Source organism: Lasiodiplodia theobromae (assembly GCF_012971845.1).
Source record: "Lasiodiplodia theobromae strain AM2As chromosome Unknown scaffold_6, whole genome shotgun sequence".
In the NCBI taxonomy this organism is placed as follows: Eukaryota; Fungi; Ascomycota; class Dothideomycetes; order Botryosphaeriales; family Botryosphaeriaceae; genus Lasiodiplodia; species Lasiodiplodia theobromae.
Genome location: NW_023336552.1, coordinates 437523 through 463301, shown reverse-complemented (window position 1 = coordinate 463301; position 25779 = coordinate 437523). Strand labels below are relative to the sequence as shown.

General features: G+C 56.4%; 11 protein-coding genes across 11 annotated transcripts; 3 read left to right on the top strand and 8 right to left on the bottom strand.

Annotated features, from left to right (window-relative positions):
- Positions 1-175: 175 nt before the first annotated feature.
- Positions 176-1033, bottom strand: LTHEOB_2408 (Malate dehydrogenase protein; the record flags this gene model as incomplete). Its single annotated transcript, XM_035511217.1, has 1 exon — positions 176-1033. The coding sequence occupies one exon, from the start codon at positions 1031-1033 to the stop codon at positions 176-178; it is 858 nt and encodes a 285-aa protein (XP_035364117.1).
- Positions 1034-1892: 859 nt separating this feature from the next.
- Positions 1893-2244, bottom strand: LTHEOB_2407 (Amyloid beta A4 precursor protein-binding family A member 3; the record flags this gene model as incomplete). The annotated part of the gene is made up of 2 exons (XM_035511216.1): positions 1893-2060; positions 2155-2244. The coding sequence occupies 2 exons, from the start codon at positions 2242-2244 to the stop codon at positions 1893-1895; spliced, it is 258 nt and encodes an 85-aa protein (XP_035364116.1).
- Positions 2245-5284: 3040 nt separating this feature from the next.
- LTHEOB_2406 (Snf7 family protein) lies at positions 5285-6203 on the bottom strand (the record flags this gene model as incomplete). Its single annotated transcript, XM_035511215.1, has 4 exons — positions 5285-5361; positions 5422-5627; positions 5722-5926; positions 6020-6203. The coding sequence occupies 4 exons, from the start codon at positions 6201-6203 to the stop codon at positions 5285-5287; spliced, it is 672 nt and encodes a 223-aa protein (XP_035364115.1).
- A 479-nt stretch (positions 6204-6682) lies between these two features.
- LTHEOB_2405 (Telomere length regulation ten1) lies at positions 6683-7159 on the top strand (the record flags this gene model as incomplete). Its single annotated transcript, XM_035511214.1, has 2 exons — positions 6683-6768; positions 6823-7159. 2 exons carry the CDS (start codon positions 6683-6685, stop codon positions 7157-7159), a joined length of 423 nt encoding a protein of 140 aa, XP_035364114.1.
- A 637-nt stretch (positions 7160-7796) lies between these two features.
- Positions 7797-9892, bottom strand: LTHEOB_2404 (Mitochondrial precursor protein; the record flags this gene model as incomplete). Its single annotated transcript, XM_035511213.1, has 5 exons — positions 7797-8041; positions 8097-8570; positions 8619-9390; positions 9440-9525; positions 9577-9892. 5 exons carry the CDS (start codon positions 9890-9892, stop codon positions 7797-7799), a joined length of 1893 nt encoding a protein of 630 aa, XP_035364113.1.
- A 558-nt stretch (positions 9893-10450) lies between these two features.
- Positions 10451-11576, top strand: LTHEOB_2403 (Aminodeoxychorismate lyase; the record flags this gene model as incomplete). The annotated part of the gene is made up of 2 exons (XM_035511212.1): positions 10451-10726; positions 10779-11576. The coding sequence occupies 2 exons, from the start codon at positions 10451-10453 to the stop codon at positions 11574-11576; spliced, it is 1074 nt and encodes a 357-aa protein (XP_035364112.1).
- Positions 11577-12394: 818 nt separating this feature from the next.
- On the bottom strand, positions 12395-13459 carry LTHEOB_2402 (NADP-dependent alcohol dehydrogenase; the record flags this gene model as incomplete). Its single annotated transcript, XM_035511211.1, has 2 exons — positions 12395-12696; positions 12754-13459. 2 exons carry the CDS (start codon positions 13457-13459, stop codon positions 12395-12397), a joined length of 1008 nt encoding a protein of 335 aa, XP_035364111.1.
- A 2127-nt stretch (positions 13460-15586) lies between these two features.
- Positions 15587-16078, bottom strand: LTHEOB_2401 (uncharacterized protein; the record flags this gene model as incomplete). Its single annotated transcript, XM_035511210.1, has 1 exon — positions 15587-16078. The coding sequence occupies one exon, from the start codon at positions 16076-16078 to the stop codon at positions 15587-15589; it is 492 nt and encodes a 163-aa protein (XP_035364110.1).
- A 1550-nt stretch (positions 16079-17628) lies between these two features.
- On the bottom strand, positions 17629-18983 carry LTHEOB_2400 (Actin-like protein; the record flags this gene model as incomplete). The annotated part of the gene is made up of 4 exons (XM_035511209.1): positions 17629-17691; positions 17744-18058; positions 18112-18570; positions 18678-18983. The coding sequence occupies 4 exons, from the start codon at positions 18981-18983 to the stop codon at positions 17629-17631; spliced, it is 1143 nt and encodes a 380-aa protein (XP_035364109.1).
- Positions 18984-19591: 608 nt separating this feature from the next.
- On the bottom strand, positions 19592-20432 carry LTHEOB_2399 (Oxoglutarate/iron-dependent oxygenase; the record flags this gene model as incomplete). Its single annotated transcript, XM_035511206.1, has 2 exons — positions 19592-19896; positions 19949-20432. 2 exons carry the CDS (start codon positions 20430-20432, stop codon positions 19592-19594), a joined length of 789 nt encoding a protein of 262 aa, XP_035364108.1.
- A 326-nt stretch (positions 20433-20758) lies between these two features.
- Positions 20759-25312, top strand: LTHEOB_2398 (Forkhead domain-containing protein; the record flags this gene model as incomplete). The annotated part of the gene is made up of 1 exon (XM_035511205.1): positions 20759-25312. The coding sequence occupies one exon, from the start codon at positions 20759-20761 to the stop codon at positions 25310-25312; it is 4554 nt and encodes a 1517-aa protein (XP_035364107.1).
- Positions 25313-25779: the final 467 nt, after the last annotated feature.

Genomic DNA, 25779 nt, shown 5'->3' with positions numbered 1-25779 from the left:
AGAGAGAAGAAAGGAAAAGTACTGGAAGTAGGGAGGCAAGGGGCTCTCCCAACCCGGTTGCGCAGCGAGCGACCCAACTCTTCTGATATTCCTTCTCAGACCAAGAGACATCAACATAAACGGCCAGAAAAGACAGAAGGATGATGGAAATGAAACCCAAGGCGCTAACCAGTCATCAGGGGCCGTAGAACCAATACTCGGCGGCATACTTAACCTCGATCTCCTGCTCCTCAATGCCCTCGCACGTGTCGGGTTGCATGCCGCCGGCAGTGACGACCCTGTAGACGGCGGCGATGCCGTCGTCGGTGGTCGAGGCCTTGGTCAGGTACAGCCAGGGCACGGCGCCCTCGCCGTCGAGGCCGGGGCAGGCGTCGAGCGGGGCGGCGAGGCTGGCCTCCTTCTTGCCCTGGAAGACGATGCTGGCGGCCTCGTCAGGGTACATGGTGAGCGGCGGGAGCAGGTCCCAGGTCGGGGTGCCGGCGAAGGAGAAGAAGTGCTCGCCGAAGGCGGTCGAGGGGAGCGTGTTGGCGTTGGTGGTCGAGGAGGATGTTGTGGGGTTCCAGGGCATCTGGGCGATGACGGCGTCCCACCACGACTCGCCCTCGACCGAGGCCAGGGCGCCGTACATGGCCAGCGCCAGCGGCGGCAGCGCGTTCTCGAAGAGGCGGCCCAGCGGCGACGAGAGGAAGGGCCCGATGTCCCAGAGCGAGGCGAGGGCGCCGGCCGACGAGGGCACGGCCACGGCTTCAGAGGAGCTGCCGCACGTGTAGTTTTGCGTTCCCACGCCCAAGGCTATGTGCTTGAGCTTGTAGCCGGCCGGCGGCGTGGGCAGAGGCGTTGCAGCGCCGGGGATGGTGGGCAGGGTGAGGCAAGACAGGTCGGGGGTGCCTCCGCTACGGTCATGGGTGTTGTGAGAGGAGCGGGTTTGCTTGTCGAGTTGAGTTGGCGAGGAAATAGGGCTGCCGGCGGTGAGTTGGGCAGCCGCCACGAGGAGGGAGAGGATGATGGAGGTGATGGGGTTTGAGGGCGACATGACAGTGATCTGTCCTTTGGCTTCCAAGTTGCTGTTGTTGATATGGGTCGGAGGCCGAGAGTTGCTCCCGCTTGGAGTTTCTCTATCGCCCACGCAACGAGAGCTTTTGGAAGAAGTGCGACGGGATGGTTGTGGTCCAAAAGTCGTAAAGGGGAGTCTTCTTTTCTTCAATGCTCAAAAGAAAAAATTTAAGCGCCGTCCCCAGATTGAGGTTGCACGAGAAACAAGGGCCGATACGTGAGACGAGATTCGAGTAATACGGGCGGCAAACGAAAAGGGAAAGCAGCAAAGACGGAAATTTGTGGGACCGGAAGCCAGCCCACCTCCAATAAGGGAGAGAGCTGTGTATAAGAGGAGAAGAAGTGTGGGTGCACGGAAGGAAACTGCGTGTGTTTGAACTGGGTCAGCAGTGCAGCAAGAAAACAGTCAGCGTCGGATGATTTTATAAAGCGGCTGAGAGGGATGGCAGCAGGACGCCGCAAAGCCCATTTTGCTTTTGTGCAGCGGGAACCATGTCCAGCCGGGCACCACGGCCATGCATATGGGCTGCATCCAGGGCCCATCCCGCAGCCCGTTCTTCCCTCCCGCTAGCGGCAGCCATCAGAGCTAGACCTATTGGGGAATCAAGCCATCTATCGTGTGGAGTGGCAGTGGCGGGAGCCGTTAGCTTTGACAAGTATCGGCTGATGGCAGGGTCGCTGTGCCACCAACATACATACACGGCCTCCCCATAGAAGAAGGCCACGACAACCAGCGGCACGGGCTGAGCGGGCCCGTCAGAGGCCAGCCGTAGGTCAGAGAAGCAAGCATTGGTATTCTCGAAGACGGCGGCGCTTCCGGTGAACTACTGGGGCAGGGATCATGGTGGCTGCAGCACGCTTGGGCCAGATTGTTTCTGGGGACCCTTGTCGAATGCTACATTGTTCAATGTCGAGGCCTTGACGGCGGCTAGCAAGACCAAGACGAGAGCGGAAGCGACGAGAATGCCCGAGCTTGGGGAAGTGGAGAAGCCGTGCTGTTGTGCGACCTGGGAGCCGCTGAGCGCTTAGGCTGTGTAGCGGCCTCAATGACAGAAAGTGTGCACGGCATTCGGCACGAGGTCACCGGCCGGTGGAGCTCACATGAAGGGCGCTCTGCTCGCCTTCTCGGAGGGCGTTCATTAGGCTGCGGACCGCGGAGAAAATGGGAATAAGGCCGGTTGGTGGTTGCATGGCGCGGTGGAGGTTGATGGGGAGTCGTCGGTGGTGGCTTGCCGCTACTGCTGCTTTCTCGGGTTAGCGCCAAACACTGGGCGGTTAATTGCGCGTAAAATCACTCAATGCAGCTCGGTTGCTTAACATAGATTCACCGCAAATTAGCCCCAATTTTTCTCTCGAGCGCCTAATCGCCCGAGATAGCATCCTCTGCATCCCCCATCTTTTCATCTGGAACCGGCTTCTTCTCTCTCCCGTCCACTTTTCCATTATCTGGCTTCAAGAGTTAAAAGCCGCTGCAAATGAACTCCCCGGTCGTCAGCAATATGCGCTGAGGAACGCGATCCCGCTCTTTGCGACGTGATTGGTTCAGAGGACCGGCTCACATGGCGTCTGAAAAAGCAGGTCAACTCTATTCCCTTGTAGCATTGCCTATGTCTCAAGCAACCCCGTCCTTATTTCCGTCCCATCGCTGAACCACAGAGGGGTATCGCAGCTAGTCGTGTGGAATCAATAATCACACATCCTCGTCGACGCGATAGCTGCCACTATTGTTCCTCGTAAAGAAAGTTGGCATAGTCACCCCATGTTCCAGTATTCTTCGCGTTAGCCTTTGCCTGAGAGACTCAAACCTGCGTCAAGCACAACATCTCGGGTGCGCTATACGGTTGCCGTTTAGGAGCTGCAGATTATGCGACGCGCCAAAACGCACCCTACTACTGGTACACCTGTTTTCGATGCCCGGCAGCGCTTGCTGCTGCTTCGTTTGAAACCATCTATGTGCAACACTGACAAAATAGACAGGTCTCAAACATGCCATCTGTGCAGATGCTGGAACCCCTCTGATCCCGTGCGACGCCGTCGGCTGCAACACTTGACGTCGGCGCATCATGCGTCGCTTAGGTGCATAAGGGATCATGGTTCGATTTGATCAACATATTGTACCATGCACGGCTGGTGACAGGAAGCAGTGAACGAAAATACTGACGTGTAAGAGCCATGGCTTGCTGAGTACTGCACCTTCCAAACCTGCGAATAAGTGTTTCCTGGCCTTCCCTCCTGCAGCCTTGCGTAGCAGTGGCATAAGGCAGACGACGGCCTTTGAGTGACTCTTTCGCCGCTCATCAGCTCATGTCCAGTGAGTGTGACGGCGTTCTCGCCAGCAAAGTGCAAAGAAAGCACATGAAGCAGTGACCCAGACATCCTTTCTTCTTCCTCAAGGCCCCACGCCAAGGTGAGTGCGCTCAACGAAAAAGTCGCGAAGATCAAAGCTGATCTTCGCGTCAGCCCGAGGCAGTGAAATACAGGCGACACTGTGGTTGATGACGGTAAGCGGAGCTCAGAGGCCACCAACCCGGTTCCAAAAACTAGTTTAATCAATAGATATGCCCCCGTAGGGACGTTCTAGAGATTAAACTAAAAAGAACAGATACTACACTTGATCTAAGCCAAAAGGCAAAGAGAGCTGGAGAAGAAAAGAAGGCCTCTGGGTGGCAAGGAGGAGGGTTTATATAGGTGGGTGGAGGGGGGTCCGGACAGAGGCACGAGCTCCGCTACCAGGGTGACGACGGAACGAGGTAGGAGCTTCTGGGCCATCGTGACTAATTTGCACGCATGTGAAAGACCCTTTGACGCAGGGTCGTCAGGGTGGGAGTCATCCGTCGGCATGTGCCGTCCTGGTTGGGAAGTCTCAGTGTCATGGTGTTGAGAAGGGAAGCCACCTGGTGGCATGTGGTTCTCCATGGCCTCTGGATACAGCAGGAGCAGGCATTGTACCTCCCACCGAATCGGCGGCTAGTTAGCACGTGTAGCGCACAGAGAGCATGTGAATACCAAGGCCGCTTCCGTTACACATACTCACATGCCTTACGAATGTCTCGTAGAAGCTCCGTGCGTGACATGTGCCAACAAGCCGCAGATTCAGCGGGGAGGTACAATGCCTGCTCCTGCTGTCCTCAACACCCACCTCATGACAGTCACGATGTCAGTTGGACCCTTACTGACGCCATTTTGGAAGTCACCCATACACATTGTGCACCTAACGCATGTGACTGTTTAATGTGGGCAAGAGAAGCAGGTAGGTTCACCTTCAGCACTCAACAACCTCAACTTTGAACCTGATCCGAAATACGGATCAAACAGAATACCTGGAACAACCACCGGGCGTTCAACCCCTCATGATATTGCAAGTGACAGAATGACTACTTTCACTGTGCGGAATGGCGTCAACTTTAAGCCAAATCATGCGAGATCGACGGCGTTGTCATCGTCGACACTTCAGCACTACACAAGAACAACGGCACTACCACTGGTCTCGTGCCCCTGAAAAATCACTTGTTACATTCTGTTGGGAAGATGTGTGATAACGAACGGCATGCAATGATACCGTCTTCTTGCACCTGGATGGACTTGGAAAAGAGCCAGACTCTTCGTGGTCAAATTGACCTCCAATGTTGTAAGAAGACCCAAAATAAAGACACTTCAGCGTGGATAGGGCTGACTATTGATTGACCGGACGGTTGTAAAAGCTCTGTAAATTGCCGCAATCCGTTCCAATGCCATGTTCTTTCCAATCAATGAGTAAAATTGTGAATGAGATAGGAAAACCTGCACTGATCTTGACGTATCGATGGAGATTTAGCGAGGAGAGAGAAGACAAACTTCTGAAAATAGACCTGAAAGTGCCTTCAAGATATGGATAGTTGGTATTCGGGAAAAACATGTCATCTATAAGCCCCTAAAGCCCACGACTCACGCATAACGAAATAGGCACACACCGCACACCACACATACACCACCATTGTTACATCCCATTGATTTGCATCGAAGAGTGTGTATGACTTCCACGCTGTGAAAAACAGCGAGGATGAAAAGATTTCAAAGGGGAAAAAAAACGCATGTACCAGAACTCCGGTGACCGAGCAGTGTAAACGCGATGCAAAGAATAGCCAGTTGGGTTGAACAGGCCAGGCGGGGGATAATAGTGAAGGGCTTAATGCTGCTTCTGTAGGAGCCACACAGAGCGAGCCCATGACTCTGCGCTTGAGATAACCCACTATTACATGGCCATCTCGGCTTGAAGCTTCCGTAGCTCCTCTTCCTCGTCGTCCTCTTCGGCCTGCTTCTTGCCAGGGACTACGAGTCAAGTGTCAGCCAACAAAGGCGCCAAACCAGAAACGAAATTAAGCCACTTACGCGCTCCTTGGGGACCCGTCGGTAATCTCGAAACCGTGTCCGAAACAGGGACCTGGCCAGTCTCCAGCATCTTGTTGTCCAACTCCTCCTGCTGCAGCTCGGCGAGCTCGTCGTCCAGCTCGTCCTCGTCGAGCGTCTGGCCCAGGGGCGCTGCAATGGCCTCGGAGATTTCCTCGCCAATGGCGTGTTGCTCCCGTAGCTCCTCCCTGTTGAAATGACAATGTCAGCGTTGGTGCGCCTGGAACAATCACGAGCCATTTGACGTCACGGGCGACGGCCGCTTGGCACGATGCGACATACATGGTCTGGTCCACCTTGTCGATGGTAAGGCTGCCGTGAATCTGCTTCATAGCGGCACCGGCGTTCCTCATGGCGTCGAGAGTCTCCTTGTTGATATTGGCCGTCTCGATCGAGTAAATCTCGCGCTCCAGCGTCATTATCTGGCTCTGGGTCTGCTCGAGCGAGTGCTCAAACTGCTTCTTACGCCTCAGCGCAGACTTGGCAGCTGGAATTGTGGAATATGGCTGTCAGCATCACGTTCGAAAGCTACAGGCAGGCAGCGATGTCCAGGTCCCAACATCATGAGAGGGAAGCTCACCGGTCTTGTTGGAGCTGACGTGCTTTCGCGCAAGAGCGTCCTGCTCGTCCATCTGGTGCTGCAGGTGCTTCTCCCGCTTGGACAGCATCTCCAGCTGACCGCGCAGCTGCAGGATGGCGTTCTTGGGCGCATCCTTCTTTTTCGCCGCTCCACCGCCAAACCAACCCATCCCCCAGCCAGACATCTTTGCCGACAGTCAAGGGTTTCTTGAACGGGGTCTCGAGCTGAAGCGCACTTGGCGGAAATCGCGGGGGAGCGTGTTGTTGTGGTTGTCTGCTTGCGAGGGCGTGGACCGATCTGCGCGCGGGCGGCGGGGCGCTCTGCGCAACGGAAGAACGTTGGTAAACGTTGGTGGGCGGCGTGCAAGCGGGGATCAGGCCTGGAAGGCTGAAAGTAAGACGAGCGAGGTTAAGACACGCGCGGATAGCCTGCTGCCTGGCGCCGTTCGTCGAGTCGAGGAGGGCGAAATATGGGAGCCTGGTCGGAGCGTGCACGTCCGAGGTGATGATGGGGGGATGGTGAAGCACAAGGAAGCCCGATGATGCAGCGCCCGCCGTGGGCACGTGCGGACCGACCAAGGTCCCGCGCCGCCCACTCAACCACGAACAAGCCGCTGCCTGACCTTGCTCGGCCCACACGACATGACGCTTCTCCCTCGCTGAGATGAACCCTCTGCCGTCTAGTCGGCTGGTCTTCCTTTCCGACCTCAAGCGCACACGCGCGGGCGAGAAGGTGCGCTTCTTGGGCTGGTAAGCTTCGCGCCGTACCGCCTAGCAAGTGCCATGTTCTAACAAGCAGTGTAGTGTTGAATGCTACGACGTCTGTACTGCCACTTTGACCCTCAAGCATGCTTACCCTGCAAATCCGTCCACCATCGCGCACGTCAACATCGAGCATGTCCTCGAGTCCGTGAATCGCGACGACTTGGAAATCGGTGCTTGGCTGAATATCATTGGCACCGTCGCTCCGCCAACTACGTCCGCTAAACAGCGCAGTAAGATGACGCAAAGAGAAACTGCGGCGGACAACGTGCATGTCCTAGCCACCCTGCTCTGGAATGCTGGGGATATTCAACTTGACGCATACGAAAAGGCCGTAGAGGCTCGGAAGGCCGCCGATGCCTTATTCGATCGTGCGTGAGTACAGGATTACAGCGCGTGTCCGGTCAACCTGCTTCATGACAACGCCAAGCAGGCGTCAGATTCCGACTAGTAAATTTCTCGAGAAGATGCGTGTCTGCCATTGAAACGACTGCAGTCTAAGGGATCCCCGCACTGTTTCACTTCCGCATATGCTGTAGTTCTTAAATGTCCTTTTGCTCCCTACCTATGCTGAATTAGGAGTTGTAGAGGAATACGCTGGCTATCCAAGCCCCAGACAGATCCCCAAAAATCTTGCGTGCAGACCACTCCTTTTTCCCAGCCCCATGATCATTGCTCTTAACGCACACATACACACCGATGAAACGACGGGATATCAAGCCTCGGACCCTTCTAAAGGAGCACTTCGAAAGACTGAAAGAGCTTTCTCTCGAGGTAATGGAGAAATTGCTCCGAACTGTCCGCACTCCCGATAGACCCATAGAAAAAGGACCCCACACACATGAACCCGTTAGAATATCGCATCCTCTGCCGAAGAGCGAAGAGAGAAAGGCTGGATGGTAAGTACAAGAGAGAAGAGTGTTATTTCGAGGCGCATCAAAGTTCAGAAGGAGTTTTGGAAAGGGGATGAGGAGATTACAGGTGTGACTATAATTTTATTCGTCCACACGGCATGTTTAGCGAGCCATCGCGGACATGCCAGCGCCCATCGCACCGAGACGGCTTGCAAGCTGCGGGTACTTCTCTTGGACCTCAAGCTGCGTCCTCGTCGCCTCGGCGTAGGAAAGCGCGTTAACAATCTCGCCCTCGGTTCTCGAAAGCTCAGCCGCCCGCTCGAAGAACGTGAGCGCCTCGGGAACCTTGCCCTGCTGGAGGAGAAGCTGGGCCATTGTGGCAACAGCAATATCGCATTCGGGGTCGACTGCAATCTTGGTCAGGCACAAATCTCGAATGACAGTGTTTTGGGTTCTTCTTACTGATAAGAGCCTTCTTGCACAGCTCCTCGGCCTCGGTGAAGTCCTGCTTCCACTGGAACAGAGCAAGGGCCTTGTTGATCAAGGGCAAGACATTCATGCCCAGTGGCTTGGTCGCCTTCTCCATCTCCACAGCAGCGTCGAACTTCTCAATAGCTTCCTGGAACTTCTGCTGGTCGAGCAGGAGCTCACCATAGTAGTTATACACATCAGGCACCTTCTCGAAGTTCTTCATGCAGCGACGGAAGGTGGCCATGGAAGAGGCGATGCTTCCCATCTTGTACTGAGTGACACCGAGCTGGATGTGCGAGAAAATGAAGTCCTTGTCGAGATCAATGGACTTTTGGTAGTCCTTGGCAGCCTCGGCGAACTCTCCAAGGATGAAGTGGAGCTGAGCACGGTGGTAGTAAATGTCAGGATCATCGGGGTTCTGGCCCATGGCTTGCTCGAAGTCGGCGGCGGCAGCGTCTCTCTCGCCTAGAATCAGTTAGCTCGCGCCCCTTGGGTACATTTGCAGTCACTTACCCTGCTCGAGGTGCATGCTCGCCCTCTTGATAAAGCTCTGGGTCAGCGAAGGGTCAAGCTCAACGCTCTTGGTCAGGTCTGCCAGAGCATCCTGGTTGTCACCCTTGAGATACTTGAAGGTTCCACGCATGTTGTAGGCGAAAGCCTCGTGCTCGCCCAAATCGCCGAGCTCCAACGCCCTGTCAAAGGCCTGGGCGGCCTCGGTGTAACCGTCGGCAGTCTTGAGGTTGAGAGCAATCAGACCCTTGCGCAGCTGGCCCTTGCCAGTCTCCTGGTCCAGATCGGCCTCGGGCTCCAGACCGGCTGGCGGCGGCTTGGGCCTGAAGCTCTGGAGGTAGTTCGAAACAAACGTGGGGCTCGGGAGCTTCTTCTCCTTGTCGGCCAGAATTTGCTTGCCCTTTTCCTCAGCGACCTTCTTCAGCAGACGCTCAACGCTCTGGGCGCTCATCTCGTTGCGGAATCCATCAATGATGCAGCTGGCGGTGTAGTCAAGGAGAGCTTCGCTGAAACGGCCAACCTGCTCGTAGGCATTGGCGCGCCTATTCAGGGCCTTCACGTACTCGTTGTCGAGATTGATCGCAGCGGTGGTGTCCTCGATAACCTTCTCCCAGTTCGACATGGCATTCCAGCAGGCGGCGCGGTTCGAGTAGAAAACGGGGTCTTGCTTGCAGAGGATAGCCTTGGTGTACAGGTCAATGGCGCGGTTGTAGTCTTTCGAGCCGTAGGCCTTGTTGCCGGCGGCCTTGAGCTTCGCGGCGAAGTCTTTGCGCTCCTGGACCAATGTCAGAATCAATTGCGTGCGGGGGCTCGTCTCGACTTACATCGGCAGTCAGGCCGGCGGCAATGGCCTCGTCAACAACGGGCAGCTCCTCGTCGCTGGCGTCGGAGACGGAAGCCTTCTTCGCAGCTGCTGACGCAGTTAGCACATGCACGGCTTATGCGGCCAATGGACAGGTACCGGCAGTCTCGGCCTCCTTCGCAGCAGCCTCGTCAGCGGCTTGCTTTGCCCGTTTCCTCTCCTTCTGCTTCCTGTTCTTCTTGGCCTTGGCGGATTCGGGCTTCTTGGAGGCGTCGCCGGAGAAGTAGTAGACGGCGCCGGCACCCGTCACCAAGACGGTCACGCCGGCAATGGTGTAGACAACGGCCTTATGCTCCGCGGCCCAGGAGGATATCCGGTCCCATAGCGAGGCTGAGCCGGCACCGGCGGCGAGGTTGGAGTCGAGGGTGATGGGTTGCGCCGGGCGCGGGATGGGAAGCTCGGGATTGCTCGACATGGCGAACTGTGCAGGCTGGCGATGGGCGAGTCGCAGCTTCTAGGGCACCTCGCGGGAGGGCGGCGAGGCGGGCGATGCTGGGGGGATGGAGAAGATTTGTGTGGACGGTGACGCGACCGAGTTGAAGATTGGAGCACTTTTCCTTGGAGCTCGCACCAGCCGGATCTTCGCTCAAGCCGTCATCGTGCCGCCTCCGTCGAACCACCGCCCACCTATTAACGCCGAAACACCCAGCCAAGCACCGTTCGACCGCGCTTGCATCGGCGCACCTGCCCTCCCGGCCGACCGTTCTGCAGCCATCAACCGCTGCCGGCTGCCGCTCCGATCCTGCACTTCCCCTCTCGGCCTCGCTCACGTGACTGCAAACACCGCTCGGGTTCCGCTGTGACAAGCTTTAGTCACTGCTGCGATATTGCTTGTTTTGGATATTCTTCACTGTTTGTGACGTCCTCGACTAGGTGTTGTGTTTACCCCAGCACGGTCAGTCGTTCTCGCATCTGGAGCTCCACATTACTCATTACCGCTTCTCAAGACAACAACCCAAGTAAAAGCAACAAAATGGAACCAACTTCTTTCTCTCTGTTCACGTCTCTCCGTCATGATCCGGCCCTTCGTTCCAGTCCTGAGAATAGCTCAGATGTTGTGAGCTTCTCGCCCTCCAGTCCTTTCTATATGCTCCGGTACCACCGGGACCGCATGCTCGAAGCATCACAGCATTTCGGGTGGGCCGAGGTCTCAAAGAAGCTCACAAATGGTGAAGAGCTCGAGTCTTTGTTGAACGAACAGGTAGAATCGTGGCGGGGTAAGAGCGGCGACGCAGAATCACCACTAAAGGTAAACACCCGTAATCCAACACGGCCCTAAAGGATTAACCCCATGGCGCCAGGTCCGCGTCCTCTTCAACCGCTCCGGGGAGATGCATACCGACATCATTACCACTCCGGGTATCCCGCTCTCTTCCCTCTACCCGGCCACTTTCACCACCCCACCATCCTCCAATCCACCCAGCAAGCAGTTTATCCCCTCCCCCAAAACCGGCGGCGCCCTCCTCCTCGGTCCGGACGACTCCCTGGCAACCTCCTCTCCCAAGTCTACCTGGATCCTCACCATCGACACCGCCCCGACGCCCACCTCCCCGCACACCCTCCTCAAAACCACCCACCGCGCCCACTACGACGCCGCCCGCGCCCGCTCCGTGCCTGCCGCACCTACTCCGGCCGGCAATTTGCACGAAGTCCTGCTCTGGAACTCTGTCGGCGAAATGACCGAGGGCAGCTTCACGAGCGCGTACTTCTACCGCGGAGGGCGGTGGGTGACGCCGCCGGTGGGGGTGCCCAACAACGTCTCCTCTTCCTCGGAAAAAGCCGGCGGTGAGGATGAGGATGCCGAAGGCGAAAGAGAAGGTACTGTCTCCCAGCGGTCGTCTTGCAGCAAGTTTAGCGATGAAGGGGAGCTAAGGGAACCGTTTCCAGGTCGGTGGGGCCACAGCATCAGGAGCGTGAAGGCCGTGGCGGGCGCGGGCGGGCAGAGAGGCACGACGAGAAGATGGGCTTTGAAGAAGGGTCTGTGCATGGAGGAGCCGGTGGCGAGAGAGACGGTCGAGGTGGGGGAGTGGGTGTGGGTGAGCAATGGGGTTAGGGGCTTTGGGTTGGGGAGAGTGGTAGAGACGAAGAAAGTTGATTGAGAGCGTGCACTTTTCAAAGCCGGGGTTCAGCTTTAGAGCGGCTTCAGATTAGCGGTGGCATGCATATTTCGGCAATCATGTGTCAAGAGCATACGACGATATGATATCAACACAACGTACTCAAATGACCTGAAAACGAGTTCCTGAACGCTGAGATACTATGGTGCAATTCGTGGAAGGACTATGGCAATAGCACCTCTTTTCTTTTTTCTACTTTTGCCAGTTTATCCTGAGATGACCATCGCAAACCTAGAAATCAATGAAGACAGTTCCTCTGTAGCAACAGTATTTTGTGTCGTTAATATCCAAGGTTTTCTTTCGCTAATGTAGGGGCCATTATCACTTCAATCATAAAATCTGGAGACTTACAAGGCTTATTCCATCGGGTATTGTAAAAGAAAGCGATAGTAACGCTTTCCAAGCGCTACACTCAAGTTGGTATGTATGGGGTGGTCGAAGTTCTAAAGACGTTAGGTATATGTCTGCGTCGTACTAATCTTAGTGGCAACATGCATTCCGTAGTGTTCTTCTGAGCTTGCTTTTTCTGCCATGGGTTGTGTTATCCGTGCTCAGAGCAGTGCGCCCCATTTTACCGGAGATGTTTCTTGTTCACTGATCAAGTTATTTCTGTCGGTGGTAAAGCCTCATCATGAGTGTCATTAATTTTTTGTCTATGTCTAGACAAACTCGTTCTATCCCGCAAATGGTCTATGATCCCAATATTTTGACAAGCCTCAAAAAAACAACGCTATGATCGTGAAGGAATATTGTTACAGACATCTCAATATATGAGAGGATATCTCAGAGGGAGAGAAAATTTACAGCCTCTCGGCGGGGACGAGAACACCGCGGTACCTCATCTTGCCCTCGTCGAGGGTCTTCATGGCGTCCTCAATACCCTGGACGGTCATGGGGAACTTGTTGACGAGAGGCTTGATCTGGTGGCGGGCGGCGAACTCGAGCATGCGCTGGTGGGTGGCGCGGTTGGCGACGATGGAGCCCTGGATGCGCAGGCCCGCGAGGAGAAGCGGCATGTAAGGGACGACGAGGTCGCCGGACTCGACGGACAGGGGGAAGATGATGGCGCCGGGAGCAAGAAGAGACATGTACAGGGACCAGTCTATCATGTAAAATGTTAGAAGAAGTAGATATAAAAGAACTAAAGGCGGAAACTTACCGATGTGAGCGCTGGTGCAGACGAGGAGGGCGTCAAGCGGAGAGCCGATGTCAAGCTCCTTCTTGTCCTTGGTGGCGTAGAACTCGTGGGCGCCGAGCTTCATGGCCTCCTCCTTCTTGGAGTCGGTGCCGGAGAAGACAACGGTGTCACAGCCGCGCTTGGCGGAGAACTGAATGGCGAGGTGACCAAGGCCGCCGATGCCGAGAATACCGACGCGAGCGGTGGGCTGGATGTTGTAGTCGTCAAAGCAGGTCCAGACGGTAGCACCACCGCACTGCAGGGGAGCAGCATCCTCATCAGAGAGACCTTCGGGGAGCTTGAAGAGGAAGGCCTCCCTCCAGACGGCGCCGGTAGCGAAGGAGCCCTGGTCGAGATCGGCATAGCCGTACATAGCACGCTCCGGGCAGTAAACGTCCTGGCCGGTCAAGCACTGCTTGCAGTGGCCGCACTCGTCGTGCTGGTAGCCCCAGCCAACGCGGTCGCCAACCTTGAGGTTCTTGACCCTAGGGCCGACCTGCTCGACGATACCAACACCCTCGTGGCCGAGAGCCATATCGGCGTGGCGGTAGTGCAGGTCAGTGCCGCAGAGACCAGAAGCGGTGACCTTGACGTAGACCTGGTCATCGGTGAGATCGGGACGGGTAGTCTGGGCCTCGGTGATGGCGCCAGAGGAAGTGCCCTTGTAGACGGTGAAAGAGTGAGGCATTTTGAAAGGAGGCGGGTTTTGGGTATCAAAAAAGACACAAGGAATTAAATAGCTGGTGAAATGTTTGGATGCGGAGGAGTAGACTGGGCGTCTCTAGGAATGGGGACGGCTTGGTTAAGTAGCCGTGCCAACGATGGTAGAAGACAAAAGACAGTTATCGTTGTGGATGCCGGGTGCTATGACAAACGGACAAAAAATGTTTACTTTTCACCGCAATGACGTCTGCAAGGACCCTCGATGTATCAAAGACCCTAGATCGGGGCGGATAAGAGGCAAGTGAACATCGGCATCGCGGGCCAACCAGGGCGCGGTGTCCGCATCTCTCGGCCGGCGGTACTGGCAACTACACTGGTAGCCAACGAGATCGCTTCGCGCGATTGACCGCCGGAGCAGAGCGCCACGCAGGGAAAGATGTTCGTACTGATAGCAGAATTACAAATGGGCTATCGGGCCTGCTCATCGGCATTGGCCCGATCAAGTCAAGAAGAGTGGCAGAAGGACACCGGGCGTTGTGCGCTCTTTTGCGCGGTTCTGGGGCACAAGTGGACCGCACCTGCGACACGAAGAAGGCCGCGACACCGGCACGATGGCGCAATAGGGGCCGTTATTCGTCGGATGCAGGGCTTGAGACTGCCGATTCTTCGGCATGTGGGCATGTGGTGGAAGAAGTTTGGTGGGATCTCGGACTCGGAGATTCTCAGGCGACACGCGCGCCGTGCGGCCCGCTGCTTGAGATGAGATTGCTGTATGTCTGCGGGCAGGCGGCCGGAGCGCGAAAGGGGGCTCCGATGGGCTTCCAGAATGCCGCTGCGCGCTGTTGACGGCGGCTCCCCCCTCCGGCACCTGGCGAGTAATCATTTCTGACACGGAGATTACGGCGCTCTCGCCTTCCATGCGGCGGCAACTTCCCCAGACGACGATGACATCAGCGGGAGATGGGGGCGTCGTTGGAATGCGAAGGAAAAATCTGCAGAGCTTGGCTGTATGGCTGGACCTTTGGATCGACGTCAGTGTGTCTAAAATTTTCTACTGCTGCACGGCTCGGCGCTATCCGAGCCTCGTCGTCTCTCCCGGCCGATCCTGAGCCTCGGCAACAACCGCACGCTGCCTCCTAAACTCCAGCGCCACGTTTTGCCGTTCAGTAAGCATTTACGGCTTCGGATTTGCAGATTTGCGAACGTTTCACGGACGTATCGTCCGGCTCGGCCGACGGCTGAGTCCATCGTGGGCGCCTTCAAACTCTGGCCCTTTCCGCCCGTCCGCGCTCATTTTTGAGACGCACAACCCACACACTCCAGATGCACACCGAAGAGGCTGCCCGGAGGAGACACCGCGACACGTAGCGTGAAGATCGAAAGCGGGGCCAGACTCCCGTTAATGCCGCTGATGAACTGCTCCAGAGCGGCTACATATCAGGAGGGCAAATCCCTATACGGATCAATCTGCTGATCAGAAAAAGTAGCGCTGCTATTTCGGAGTGAGCTGATGTAGGCGTTTGAGACATTTTTGGCCAAGGTCTGAGAACAGTCAGCCATCAGAAGTGTGTACCACGCTCGCTTGGAAATAGAAGTCATGGTGGAAATCCACTCGGTAGCATTAGTTGCCGAATGGCAACTCGGTAGTTGAGAGCTAATTTAAAAAACAAAATTGCTAGGGTTCACTAGCGCCCTCACCGGGGTTGGGTATATCCGCCGCTGGTTGTACGATAGTGGAAGAATAGAAAGAAAAACACTGGAAAAGTTGTGGCCCTCTCCACGAGGAATTCCCAAACTCCCCGCCGGGTATATGTGATGGTTGGCAACCCCCCACTAAAATCAAAAACGCTCAATAACTTTTTTGTGGTTTCCCTCCAGATGATGCGCCCAATCTCAACTTAGCTCCCTATGATGCTACTAAAACGTTTCCTCGAAATGGCTTGCCTCAATCCAGTGCCTGGAACGAGGGCTTGAATGGTTGAATGATCCCACGGAAAACCGGAGGCGCCGTCGAAATGCTCTTCAAGAAGCGGGAATCAGGACCAGCCCGCTGGAGTCCATGACGGTAAATGGTTGTTGAATCGAGAAAAGATGAACCGAATAAAGCTGCCGAAAGAAAGGAAACAAGCCGAACGCACGTCGGACGGAATGTTTACCGGGCGGACAGGGTGCGGTTCAGCCAGTTCCTCGCGCCCTCGTAGCTGCGGCGGGCCTTGTGCGGCGCCGACTTGACGCTGTCGTCGCTGTCGTTGGAGAAGGTCGAGCTGGCGGAGCCCTTGCGGATGTTCTGGGGCTTGGCCTCGTTGATCAGGTTGCCCGAGCCACCGCGGCCGACGTGGTAGATGGGCGAGGCGGCCTCCTGCAGACGCTGCTGCTGGCGGAGCTCCTCGTCAAAGCTGAAAATGGCGCGCTCGCGGTGCACGTTGCCAGCACCGCCACGTCCGGTGAGGAATTGGCCGTTCGAGGGAGGCGCAGGCAGCTTGATGCGCGAGGCAGGGCCGGTGGCGCTGGGGCCGGGCGTCACCTCCTTGGAGCTGATGCGCGTCACATTGCCGGCACCGCCACGTCCCCAATGGAAGGCAGTAGAGGTGGCCGGCACCGACGGGTGCGGCTCGGTGATGCTGTAGTTGCGGCTGGTGGTCATGGTCGATGTGTTGTTGGGGTGTGTGGTGGGGCTGGTGGTTGCTGTCCGAAAGAGGAAATTGCAAAGAACACTGAGGCGTAGATCTGGAAGCGGGCTTCAGGGACGAGTGCAGAGGTGCTTTGTGGTGGGCTACGGGAAGGCTGCGCCGTCTTATATGGCGGGGGCCCCTTTCCGCGCGAAAAAAATTGCAAGAATGGCGAGAAATCAGGTCACGATGCCATGCGTCACAGCTTTGCAGCGCTTTGCAGCTTGGGGAACGAGCTTTGCAGCTTGGGGAAGCGCCCTCAGAACGTGGGTTCGTCACGGGGCCGGTCTGGGATCCTTGGCGGGCGTCAAAATAGCACGCGCTTTCCAGCTAGCGGCATGGGCGCCAGGAGCAATTTTTGCGCACGCCTTGTCGCGGCTGCGCTTCGGCGCCCGGCCCCGTGCCTGGAAGTCTGGCTGCTGGAATTTTCGTTATGTAAGTTGCAGGCCGCGCTGTGGCGCGTGTGCCAGAGCCGCGTCGCTGACTGGACGCTGGCGCGATGATGCGACCGCCTGACAGCGATGCGCTGCCCGTGCTAGCAGTAAATATGGGGTAATGGCGTCGTAACAGAAATCATCCCGTGAATCGCAAGATCGCATCCCGCCCGCGTGTTCTGCGCAGCGTGGCCCAGACTGCTGCAGATGAGTCTTCCTTGCGTGTGCTTCGCGCAAGATGGCAACATTGGGGTAAGCAGCACGCTGCGCACGCCCGCCCATGACGCCCGCGCTGCCCACACCGCACAACGCCCTGCCGCCCGCCTTGCACCTGCATGCGGACGATCCGGAGGTGGAGGCGGAGGCGCGGTCCCAGGACAGCTCACCTTTGACGCAGCCTTGGCCTGTGCTCCGGGGCACCTAGACTCGCTCTCAAACTTCCACAGTCACGGGGCTCAGGGGAGGCTGAACGAGAACCTACTACTGCCAATGCTCGGCAACACGCTACCTACGTAGTTCTTCCCGCGGCAACGCAGGTATTGCGTTCCTGGCTCGGCCACGTCCTAGCGTCATCCCCAGACTTTGCTTCCCGCCCCTAGTCGATTACCCCAGACCGCCCGCCGCACCTGCGGAAACCGACCGCAATTGCCTCATCCGCCCCGCCCTTGCCGGTCAAAGAGGGGCCATGCGTCTTGTTGGGATCCGGTAATTCGTGCCACTCCGTGAGCCATTGCGTAAGAGAAGTTCGTCAAATCCCTCAATCATCGTGAAAATGCCAAACGCCGGGGTATTGTGTTGCAGTCCAGACAAAACGCCGCACTCATGCAGTGGAAAGTGCGGAGAAAGGAAGCTCGGGATTTGGTAACAGAAACAGCAGGAACGCGGCGGTAAGCGAAAATGCGGGGAAGGCCAACCCTGGCAGGGCTAATGGCTGGCTCCAACCGGAGCCGACATGACACGTAGATCGCTCTCCCGAAGACCTCGGAGTCTCGCCGAAGGCCAGGGGAACAGAGCACCCCCGCGTGATGCGGGAGCCCCTAAGCTGATGCAAGGCGAAATGACGACTCTCCGAAGGGGGCTTGCGCGACACCTCATGCGAACTTCTGGTGGATAATGTCCGGATTTTCCTGCCACTCATCCTTCTCCACCCACATCTGCTGATCATTAGCCCTCTGAACTAGCTCAAGGGGTCGTTGCGTGACTGACCTTTTTGAACGTGCTTAGGCCAGCCAGAATGCTGCCGCCAGTCCACGTGGTGTACTTGCGCTCAGGAGGTGCGTATATTTTGATCCTCATGTCCTTGACGGCAAGGCGCTGGACCTCGTGCAGTAACCTGTCACCGAAGCCCTTCGTCAGAGTGGAGCCGCCCGAGAGCACAATGCTTCCAAACAGGTCCTTGCGCAAGTCCAGATCGGTCCTGTTGATCGCGTTGACGACGAGCTGGTGGACACCTTGGTACTCCGATCCAATGAGCTCCGGGTTGAACAGGATCTCAGGAGCCCGGAAACGTTCGGCGCCGATCTAATCTCACTCGTCAGTAAGGAGGGGGAAAAAAAAGCCGCATTCGAGCTTACCTTTAGCTTCTTTCCATCCGGCAACTTGTACTCAACACTCTTTTCGTTCGCTCTGGCCGTGCTGCCCGACCACTCCTTCTCCTCCTTGACAGGATCCAGGCAGACGTAGGAGTGCGATTCCTTGATGTTGCGCACAATTTCCTTCTCGGCGCTCGTGTGGAAGACGTAGCCGCTTTTTCTCAGCAGCATTTGCAGGTGCTCCGTCACATCGCGCCCGGCAACATCTATTCTCTGGACCGCGTTGTTGATTTGAAAGCCGCCATAGACGGGCACCGCGTGGGAAACGCCATCACCAGCATCGAGCACGACACCGGTAGTGCGGCCAGATGCGTAGAGGGACAGGACGGCTTGTATAGAAGTGTAGAGTGCAGGCACGTTGAACGTCTCAAAGAGGATCTGGGCGGCAGTGTCGCGGTTGGTGCGTGGGTTCAGCGGAGGCTCGGTGAGCAGGACAGGGTGCTGCGTGTTGCCGAGGGTTAGCCATTTGCAGCCGGTGATAGACGTAGCAAACGATCGGAGGAAACGCCAGCTTGCTCGAACAAGCCAGCACACCTTTGGAAACTCACATCCTCGCTCACTGTCTTCAGCTCCTCGGCGTAGACATACTGCCATATCCTCTCCATATCATCCCAGTCCGTGACAATGCCATGCTCCAATGGATAGTTGATTTTTAGCAGACCCCGCAGCTCTTGTGCCCGCGGTCCGATGAAGACATCACCCTCTAGAGCTCCGGCAAGAGCCCTGACGTGCTTCGGACGGCCGACGTAAGATGGAAAGTAGCACTTTGGCAGATCCTGACCAGCAAAGCCAGCCCGAATTGTGCCACTGCCGTTGTCGAGCACAATAGGTGCGTTGAGGAGTCTGGAGCCCATGGTGGAAGGCTAGTCGAAGCTTATCGGTTGACAGCGCTGGTAGATGCAAGGGCGGCGGCGGGAGGGAGAGGCTTGCGCCGCGAAATCGGTGAGCTTCGGGCTGAACGCGGTGTGTCGTCGCGTCAGTAGCGCGGTGTTGGACGTGAGGTTGAGTTGACGCGCCGCTGCCGCTTGCTAGGGTCCACAACACACCGCCAAAAAGTAGAAGCCGCCCACTTGCGCTGTGCGCCACCCAGTTCCGGCCGTGACTAAACCCAAGGCAGCTCCGTGTGCCAAGGCCGACTTATCACGCGTCCACAAAGGTCCTACAGAAGTGTACTAAATCCCGTCTCTTTGCCAGCTCCGACTCACGATCATCGGCGCCGAGGATATTTTGCACACCTGCTGAAGGCATTTTCCAGTTCACTGCCAGTTTCAGTGTACTTTCGTTGTCTGCAGAGTTTTTGTTGGCCGATAGCTGCAACAGGGTCACTGCGAGACCTCCCCGGAATATATTTATCAAGGCCGCTTTTCTACCACCATCTATCGTAAAACTAAAGAAATAGTGGTCTCGTGGCCATCGAACCTATAACCGTCGCAAAATCTTAACCATGTGCCCTATGGGGGAGCTACCTGCGAACGCACAAGTCGCTGCGAATGACCCACTTCTCCCCTTCCAGGACCTCCCTTCCTTCATGCAGCATGCAATCTGCTCCATGCTTATGGAGTAAGGCCATGCCAACCTCCAGACCTACTGCGATTGGGTCTGGCGGCGGGTCTTTCTTGGACGCTTTCTTTGGCGGATCAGGGTAGAAGACCGTCTCACCTCCAATACATCCCGTGGCCGGCGAGGTCAGATAGAGAAGCAGAGTCCAGGTTGTCCTCGCCTGAATGTCTTTCTCTCCGGGAATTACGACGTTGTTGAAATCATCATCTGTGCGTCCTTAGCGCCGTCAAGTGGATGGCAGAATCAAATAGCGGCTTACAGTGTTGATCGAAGAACTGTCCCTTTGAATAGCGATAAATGCGAATGTTGGGGTTTAGTCCCACGACCTCACCACCCCAGAAACTTCTTCTCTCCTCTTCAGTCATCCGCAGCCCATCCTCAGATTCGACGTTGCCGAGCACGATATCCTTGAGCGCCGTTTCTTCCCAGAGCCTCTTAGCGAAGACTGGATCTTGAATCTGAAAGCGGTCATTTACCCGCACTGCTTCTCCTTTCTTTGGCTTCCCTGGAGTAGTAATGAGAGGCAACGAAGAGAGAAAAGACACGTAAGTTTTGCAGAGCGAAGAGGGCCAGAAATTGGGCACTGTTACGATCTGTGCTGGTACGACTTCTTGCAGCGATAGGTCTGAAGGCGGGATGAGAGGTTTGAAGGGAGGCCAGTTTGGCGGCTGTTGCTCTGGTTGGGCAGCGGCTGGCTTCGTAGCAGCCGAGGCAGCGTCTTTCTTCTTGCCCTTTGGTGGCATTGCGGTTGGTGCGGCTCGAGGGTCCAGCGGGAAGATGCGGCTCAAGGGTTTATGGAACGGGATGCTGCCTAGCCCTACAGCTGGTCGGATGACGATGACTCCGGGTCTGAGCTGCCGGGAAGCTGCAGCTGGGAGCACACGTAGACCGCTGAGTTCACTACCTATCTCGCAACACTCTACGTCGAGTAGCCGCGATAGACGAAGACGACGAGCCATTCGCCGCTCACCGCCCGCCGCGTGGACCCGCTCGCAGGCTCGGCGAGACAACAAATCTGACGACCCGCCCTGGATAATCTTCGGCCAGAGCGCGCCAAGCCTGAGATTTCATGATCGCTCCAGCGTCCCTCTCCCGCAGCGACAGCGATTCCGCGGCGCCGACTACCCTCGCCGGACTAGACCTCACTGTCGCTCGGGAGCGCAGTCGCAGACGGCTACTAAGCAGGCGCGCAGCTCCACCCGCCCCGCCCCCGGCTGCTGCTTCCCCGCCGTATGCGCGCTCTTCTCCATTCGCGACGCAAGATGCCGATGCCGAAACCGCCGTCATGATGGAGGAGAAAGAGACAACCCCCAATCCCGGCGCCCTGCCGGACGCGACAATCATGGAAGGCGTAGAGGGACCGCCTGCCGTTCCCAACGCGCACCCCGCCGACCCAGCACCGTCGGACGCACCGGACTCGGCGCTGCCACCGCCTGCGCCTGCCGCGGAAGGCGCCAGTGACGACCTCCCAGCAATCAGCGAGGGAGAAGTGGCGAAGGAAGAAAGCTCAAACGGCGCACAAACGCAAGCACCCGACAAAAAGCAAGCAAGCCAGCCAGACACCACAAAGTCCGACGACGCACCTCTGCCTACAGAGACAACCGCCAACGATCAGCCCACCGAACAAGCCGAACCTCCGCAACCCTCAGAAGAAGCTACTCAGACCAACGACAACATTGTGCCCAATGTTGCAAGCTTGCCTGACCCTTTCGTCTCAGGGCCCCAAGACCTGAACAGTGCAGCAGGACCGGGCGTATTGCTGATGGACGGGTCCAATGGGCAAGACTACCTCGGTAGCATGGATGTTCAACCATCCGATGCCATGGCAATCCCCCCAGACATGCTCGCCCCCACTTATCTATCCTCCAACGCAGGTCTTCAAGTCGAAGACAGCCGTCAGTGTGCTTTCGCCAAGCTCGAGTTCCCCGATGGAGATTTCTACATGACAACGTACGCGGTGGAGTTGGGTCGAGACACTCGTGCGTTCCGGCAAGAGATGCGGAGGCGTAACCAGGAAGAGCTCCAGGAGCAACAGGTGACTGGCAATGGGGGAGAAGGCCCGCAAACACCCATGAGGCCAACTGCCCCTAGTGTAGCAAGTGTCTGCCGCAGCAACCTCAGCGAGTGTGGCGGTATCATGGGAGGAGATGACTACCATGTTAATGTTGCGCCTTTGAAGCGGAAAAGGAGGAAGAAAGAGGCAAAATCGACCAGCTCGTCGTCACAGCGTCACTCCCGAAAGAGCTCCATCGCTGGCAGCAACGCGTTCGAACCGGTCGATTACAACGGGCTTGTCTACCAGTCTCAGCCGGAGTCCTCTTCCTTTCTTCCCGACCCTTACGAAGTTCCTTTGGTACCCATTCATCCACCAACATCGGACAGCGGTCCGGTCGGCCACAAGGGCATCTCCAGAAAACATCTCAAGATCTTCTATAGCTTTGACAACCAGGTTTTCGAAATGAAGGTGCTTGGCAGGAATGGTGCTTTCTTGAACGAGGTTCATTATATGCCGGAAAACGATGCCGTTGAGCTTCACGATGGCGACAAGATCCAAATCGGTGCCGTCACCATGATGTTCCGACTACCGAATGCTCCGGCGGATGATGAAGATGTTCGCTCAGAGAGCTCCGACAGCATCAGCGGAGGCATCAGTCTCAACTTCGAAGATGGACGAGGCCAAAGTATCATTCCTGACGACGAGAGCGACGACGATGGCTTCAGCTATGCCGAGCAATACGACTTTAGCCCGCACGCCTATGGCTGGGACTCTGAAGAAGAAGAGTTTTCTGCTGATGACGATGCAGAGGACGAATATCGCGAGCACGAGCAATTGCCAAAGGTGAAGCTCAAGTTGAAGCTCAAACAGCCAGCTCAGCAAGCGCCAGCTAAGCAATCGAAGGCGGAAGCCCGCCTCAAGAAGAAAAAGAAGAAGGAGAAACAGAAGCTCAAGGCCAAGCAAGAGGCCAAGGCCAAGGTCGCTGGGAAGACAGCACCGAAAGCTCAGGGTGCCGATACCGCCGATGACCTTGGAAAGGACAAGGCCAAAGAGAAAGAAAAGGAGAAGGAGAAGGAGAAAGAAAAGAAGGAGAAAAAGGAGAAGGTCGCGTCCAAAACGACTTCGAAGACGACCTCGAAAGCACCCTCAAAGACGGTTGCTCAACCCAAGGAGAAGAGTGAACCAACATCCCAAGTCAACATTGTTCCCCCTGAAGATGTGCCACAGCCGAGCACGGAGATACCACAACCAGAGATCAAGACCGAAGGGGCCAAGGACAAAGAAGAGAAGAAGTCCGAAGCGCAGCCAAACAAGGACAACAGCGGCAGGCGTGTCTTGACTGCTGAAGAGGCTGAAAAACTTGGCCTGGAGCCTGGCACAGTTATTGAGAGGAAGAAGGGACCAGGCCGACCGCCAAAGGACGGAATCATGTCCAAACGTGAGAAAGCTGAGATCATGCGACGCAAGAAAGAGGCCGAAAAGGCCAGAAAGCTGGGACTTGATCCAGAGTCTATCACGAAGGTTGACCTCACCCGCCCTCGTGAGAAGAAGGATGGAGAGGGTAAAGCAGACAAGAAGCCCAAGGATGGCACTGAGGGCGAGTCTGCAGGACCGGATGGTGAAGGCCAGGGTGCAGAGAAGAAGTCGGTTAAGATCTCGAGGCCACTGCGCACGCCGTCGCCGGAGATGAAAGAGTCCGACTACACAGAAGAACAGCTTCAGCGCCCAGCGGCCAACTACGTCGTCCTCATTCATGAAGCCATCTCGAACTCAAAGGAAGGGAAGCTCAATCTCCAGCAGATTTACAGCGCCATTGAACGTAAGTATCCGTACTACAAGTTCAAGACTGGGACTACAGGCTGGCAGAGCAGTGTCCGGCATAATCTTGGTCAGCACGATGCTTTCCGCAAGGCCGAGAAAGAAGGAAAGGGCTGGCTTTGGGCGATCAATCCCGGGGTCTCCATTGAGAAAGAACGGCGCAAACGCGTGACTCCTCCACCGCAGGCTCCGCCCAGACCCTACTATCCCCCAAGTCATCAGTCCCCTTATGGAATGCCCCACGGCGCACCCGGCTATCAGCACCCTCCTGGCCCATACCCTCCAAGGCCGCCGGCGGCACCTGGCCAACCGTATCCGGCAGCGCAGCAACGCACCTACCAATCTCCGTATGGCTCTCAGCCTCTTGGACAAGCAGCGCAGCCTGTTCAGCACCGGCCGCCATATGGGCCTCCCAATGGTGCTCGGCCGCCTTACCCCAGTCCTTATGGGGCTTCCCCTTACGGCGCTCCGCCGAGTGCACCCGCCATGTCTTATCCTCCGAATTCTTCAGCAGCACTCCCTCCTGGAGGCTCGTATGCAACGGCCAGCCCGTCGCCTTATGCCACTTCGGGTGCGCCCGCTTATTCTCCGCCAGCTCATGCACCTGCTTATCCTCCGCGTCCGCCTCATTCTACGCAATCACAACATAGCCAACCCGGAACGTCACAGCCCTCGCAGCATCATGGACAGCACAACAACACACCAACGCCCGTCTCTGCCAGTCATCCGCCCAATGAACCCATTCCACCAAGAAAACCTAATCTGTATTCGGATACCGCGCCATACGCCCCAATGCTCAACAATTTCCGCGATTACTACATCAGGAACGCTCATGCTATGCTTAAGCGTAAACTGACGCGGGATGAGATTGTCAAACTCACTGATCGTGGCCTGGAGCGCGCTCTCTTTCCGGAGAGATATCCGCCGAAGAAGGAGGAGGATATGGATGAAAGTGCAAAGCTGGATCTGAAAGACGAGAAAGATATTGAAGATGCTGTTAAAGGCATGCTGAAGAAATTCAACTATGGCTATCTCATTGAGGAGGCCGAGAGACGGATTGGCAGATCACCGATGGCTGGACCGGGATCTGCTGGGCACCCGCAGACGAATGGAAGTACTTCAGTTACAGTACAGAGCACTGCCTCAACTCAGGTCCCTGCTGGCCAGACTCCCGTACCGGCTCAGAATGCAACGGTCAGTCAACCTGCTCAGGGATCGTCCGGTGTTTCTGGCCCTGGTACATCAACCCCTGCTCAAAGTCAAGCGCCGCCGCAAGCCCAACAGGTCACCCAACCACCTGTTTCATCCCAAGAGCAGACTGGTGGCCCGGGATCAGCTCCAGTTCCGAATGTCTCTTCAGAGCAGAATCCAGATTGCCAACCGCCTACGGATACTACAAAGCTCTCGATCGGGCAAAGTTCCCAAGACGCCTTGCAGACCGACTCAAACGACGGAGCTCAGTCTCAGTCTACGGCCGCTACCATTCCCGCTACAACCGCCGCCGTAGCGTCGTCCAATGTGCACCAAGCGCAGATTTCCGCGCCATCGCAAGTCTTGCCCCCGCGTACAAACGGCACGAGCACCCCCGTGCCCCCGCCGGTCGAAGCATTGACCCCGCTTGGTGGAAGTCCAAAGCCTGGAACGCCTGTAAATTCAACGCCTCCAGCGCCTGGATCTGGACAGGCTGTGGGGAAACAGCCGCCGCCTGCCCAAACAACTGTTCCTACAACAGGTATCAAGCGGAGCCTGGACAGCGACGGAACGGGAGAGAATGAGGGCGAGGCGAAAAAACCAAAAGTCGAGGGTTGACCCCAGCTAGAATTGCAGGTAATACGCACCACCCTGGATTTGTTCTATCACGATTAACATAAGTTAGGCGTATCGGACTTTGGAGTTCAGGGGTTGGCAGGTAACGCATAATGAGCCATGTCAGAGCGACATTGATATCCGGCTTGAAGGGGTTGTTCCGTTTTTACATGGCGTTTATTGTAGGTTCGATTTGCCTCTGGCTTCAGCATTGCATCGCACATTGCCACTGATGCGACGATTGCTAGCATCTGCATTCGGAAAAGTCACGTCCTTTCGGGTCTCAGCGCACAGCAAGGAGTATCACCACGACCAGGTGTCGGCCAGGCGTTCGTCTCTTTTGCTTTAACCACAGTCAGACCTCCCAACAAGCGGCGCTTTTTCTCATTTCTGGCTACAATTTCGTAGTAGTGTAGCTGGGTTTTTCTTCGTACCGTGTACATATATTTCTCGGCACAATCAATTCAGCA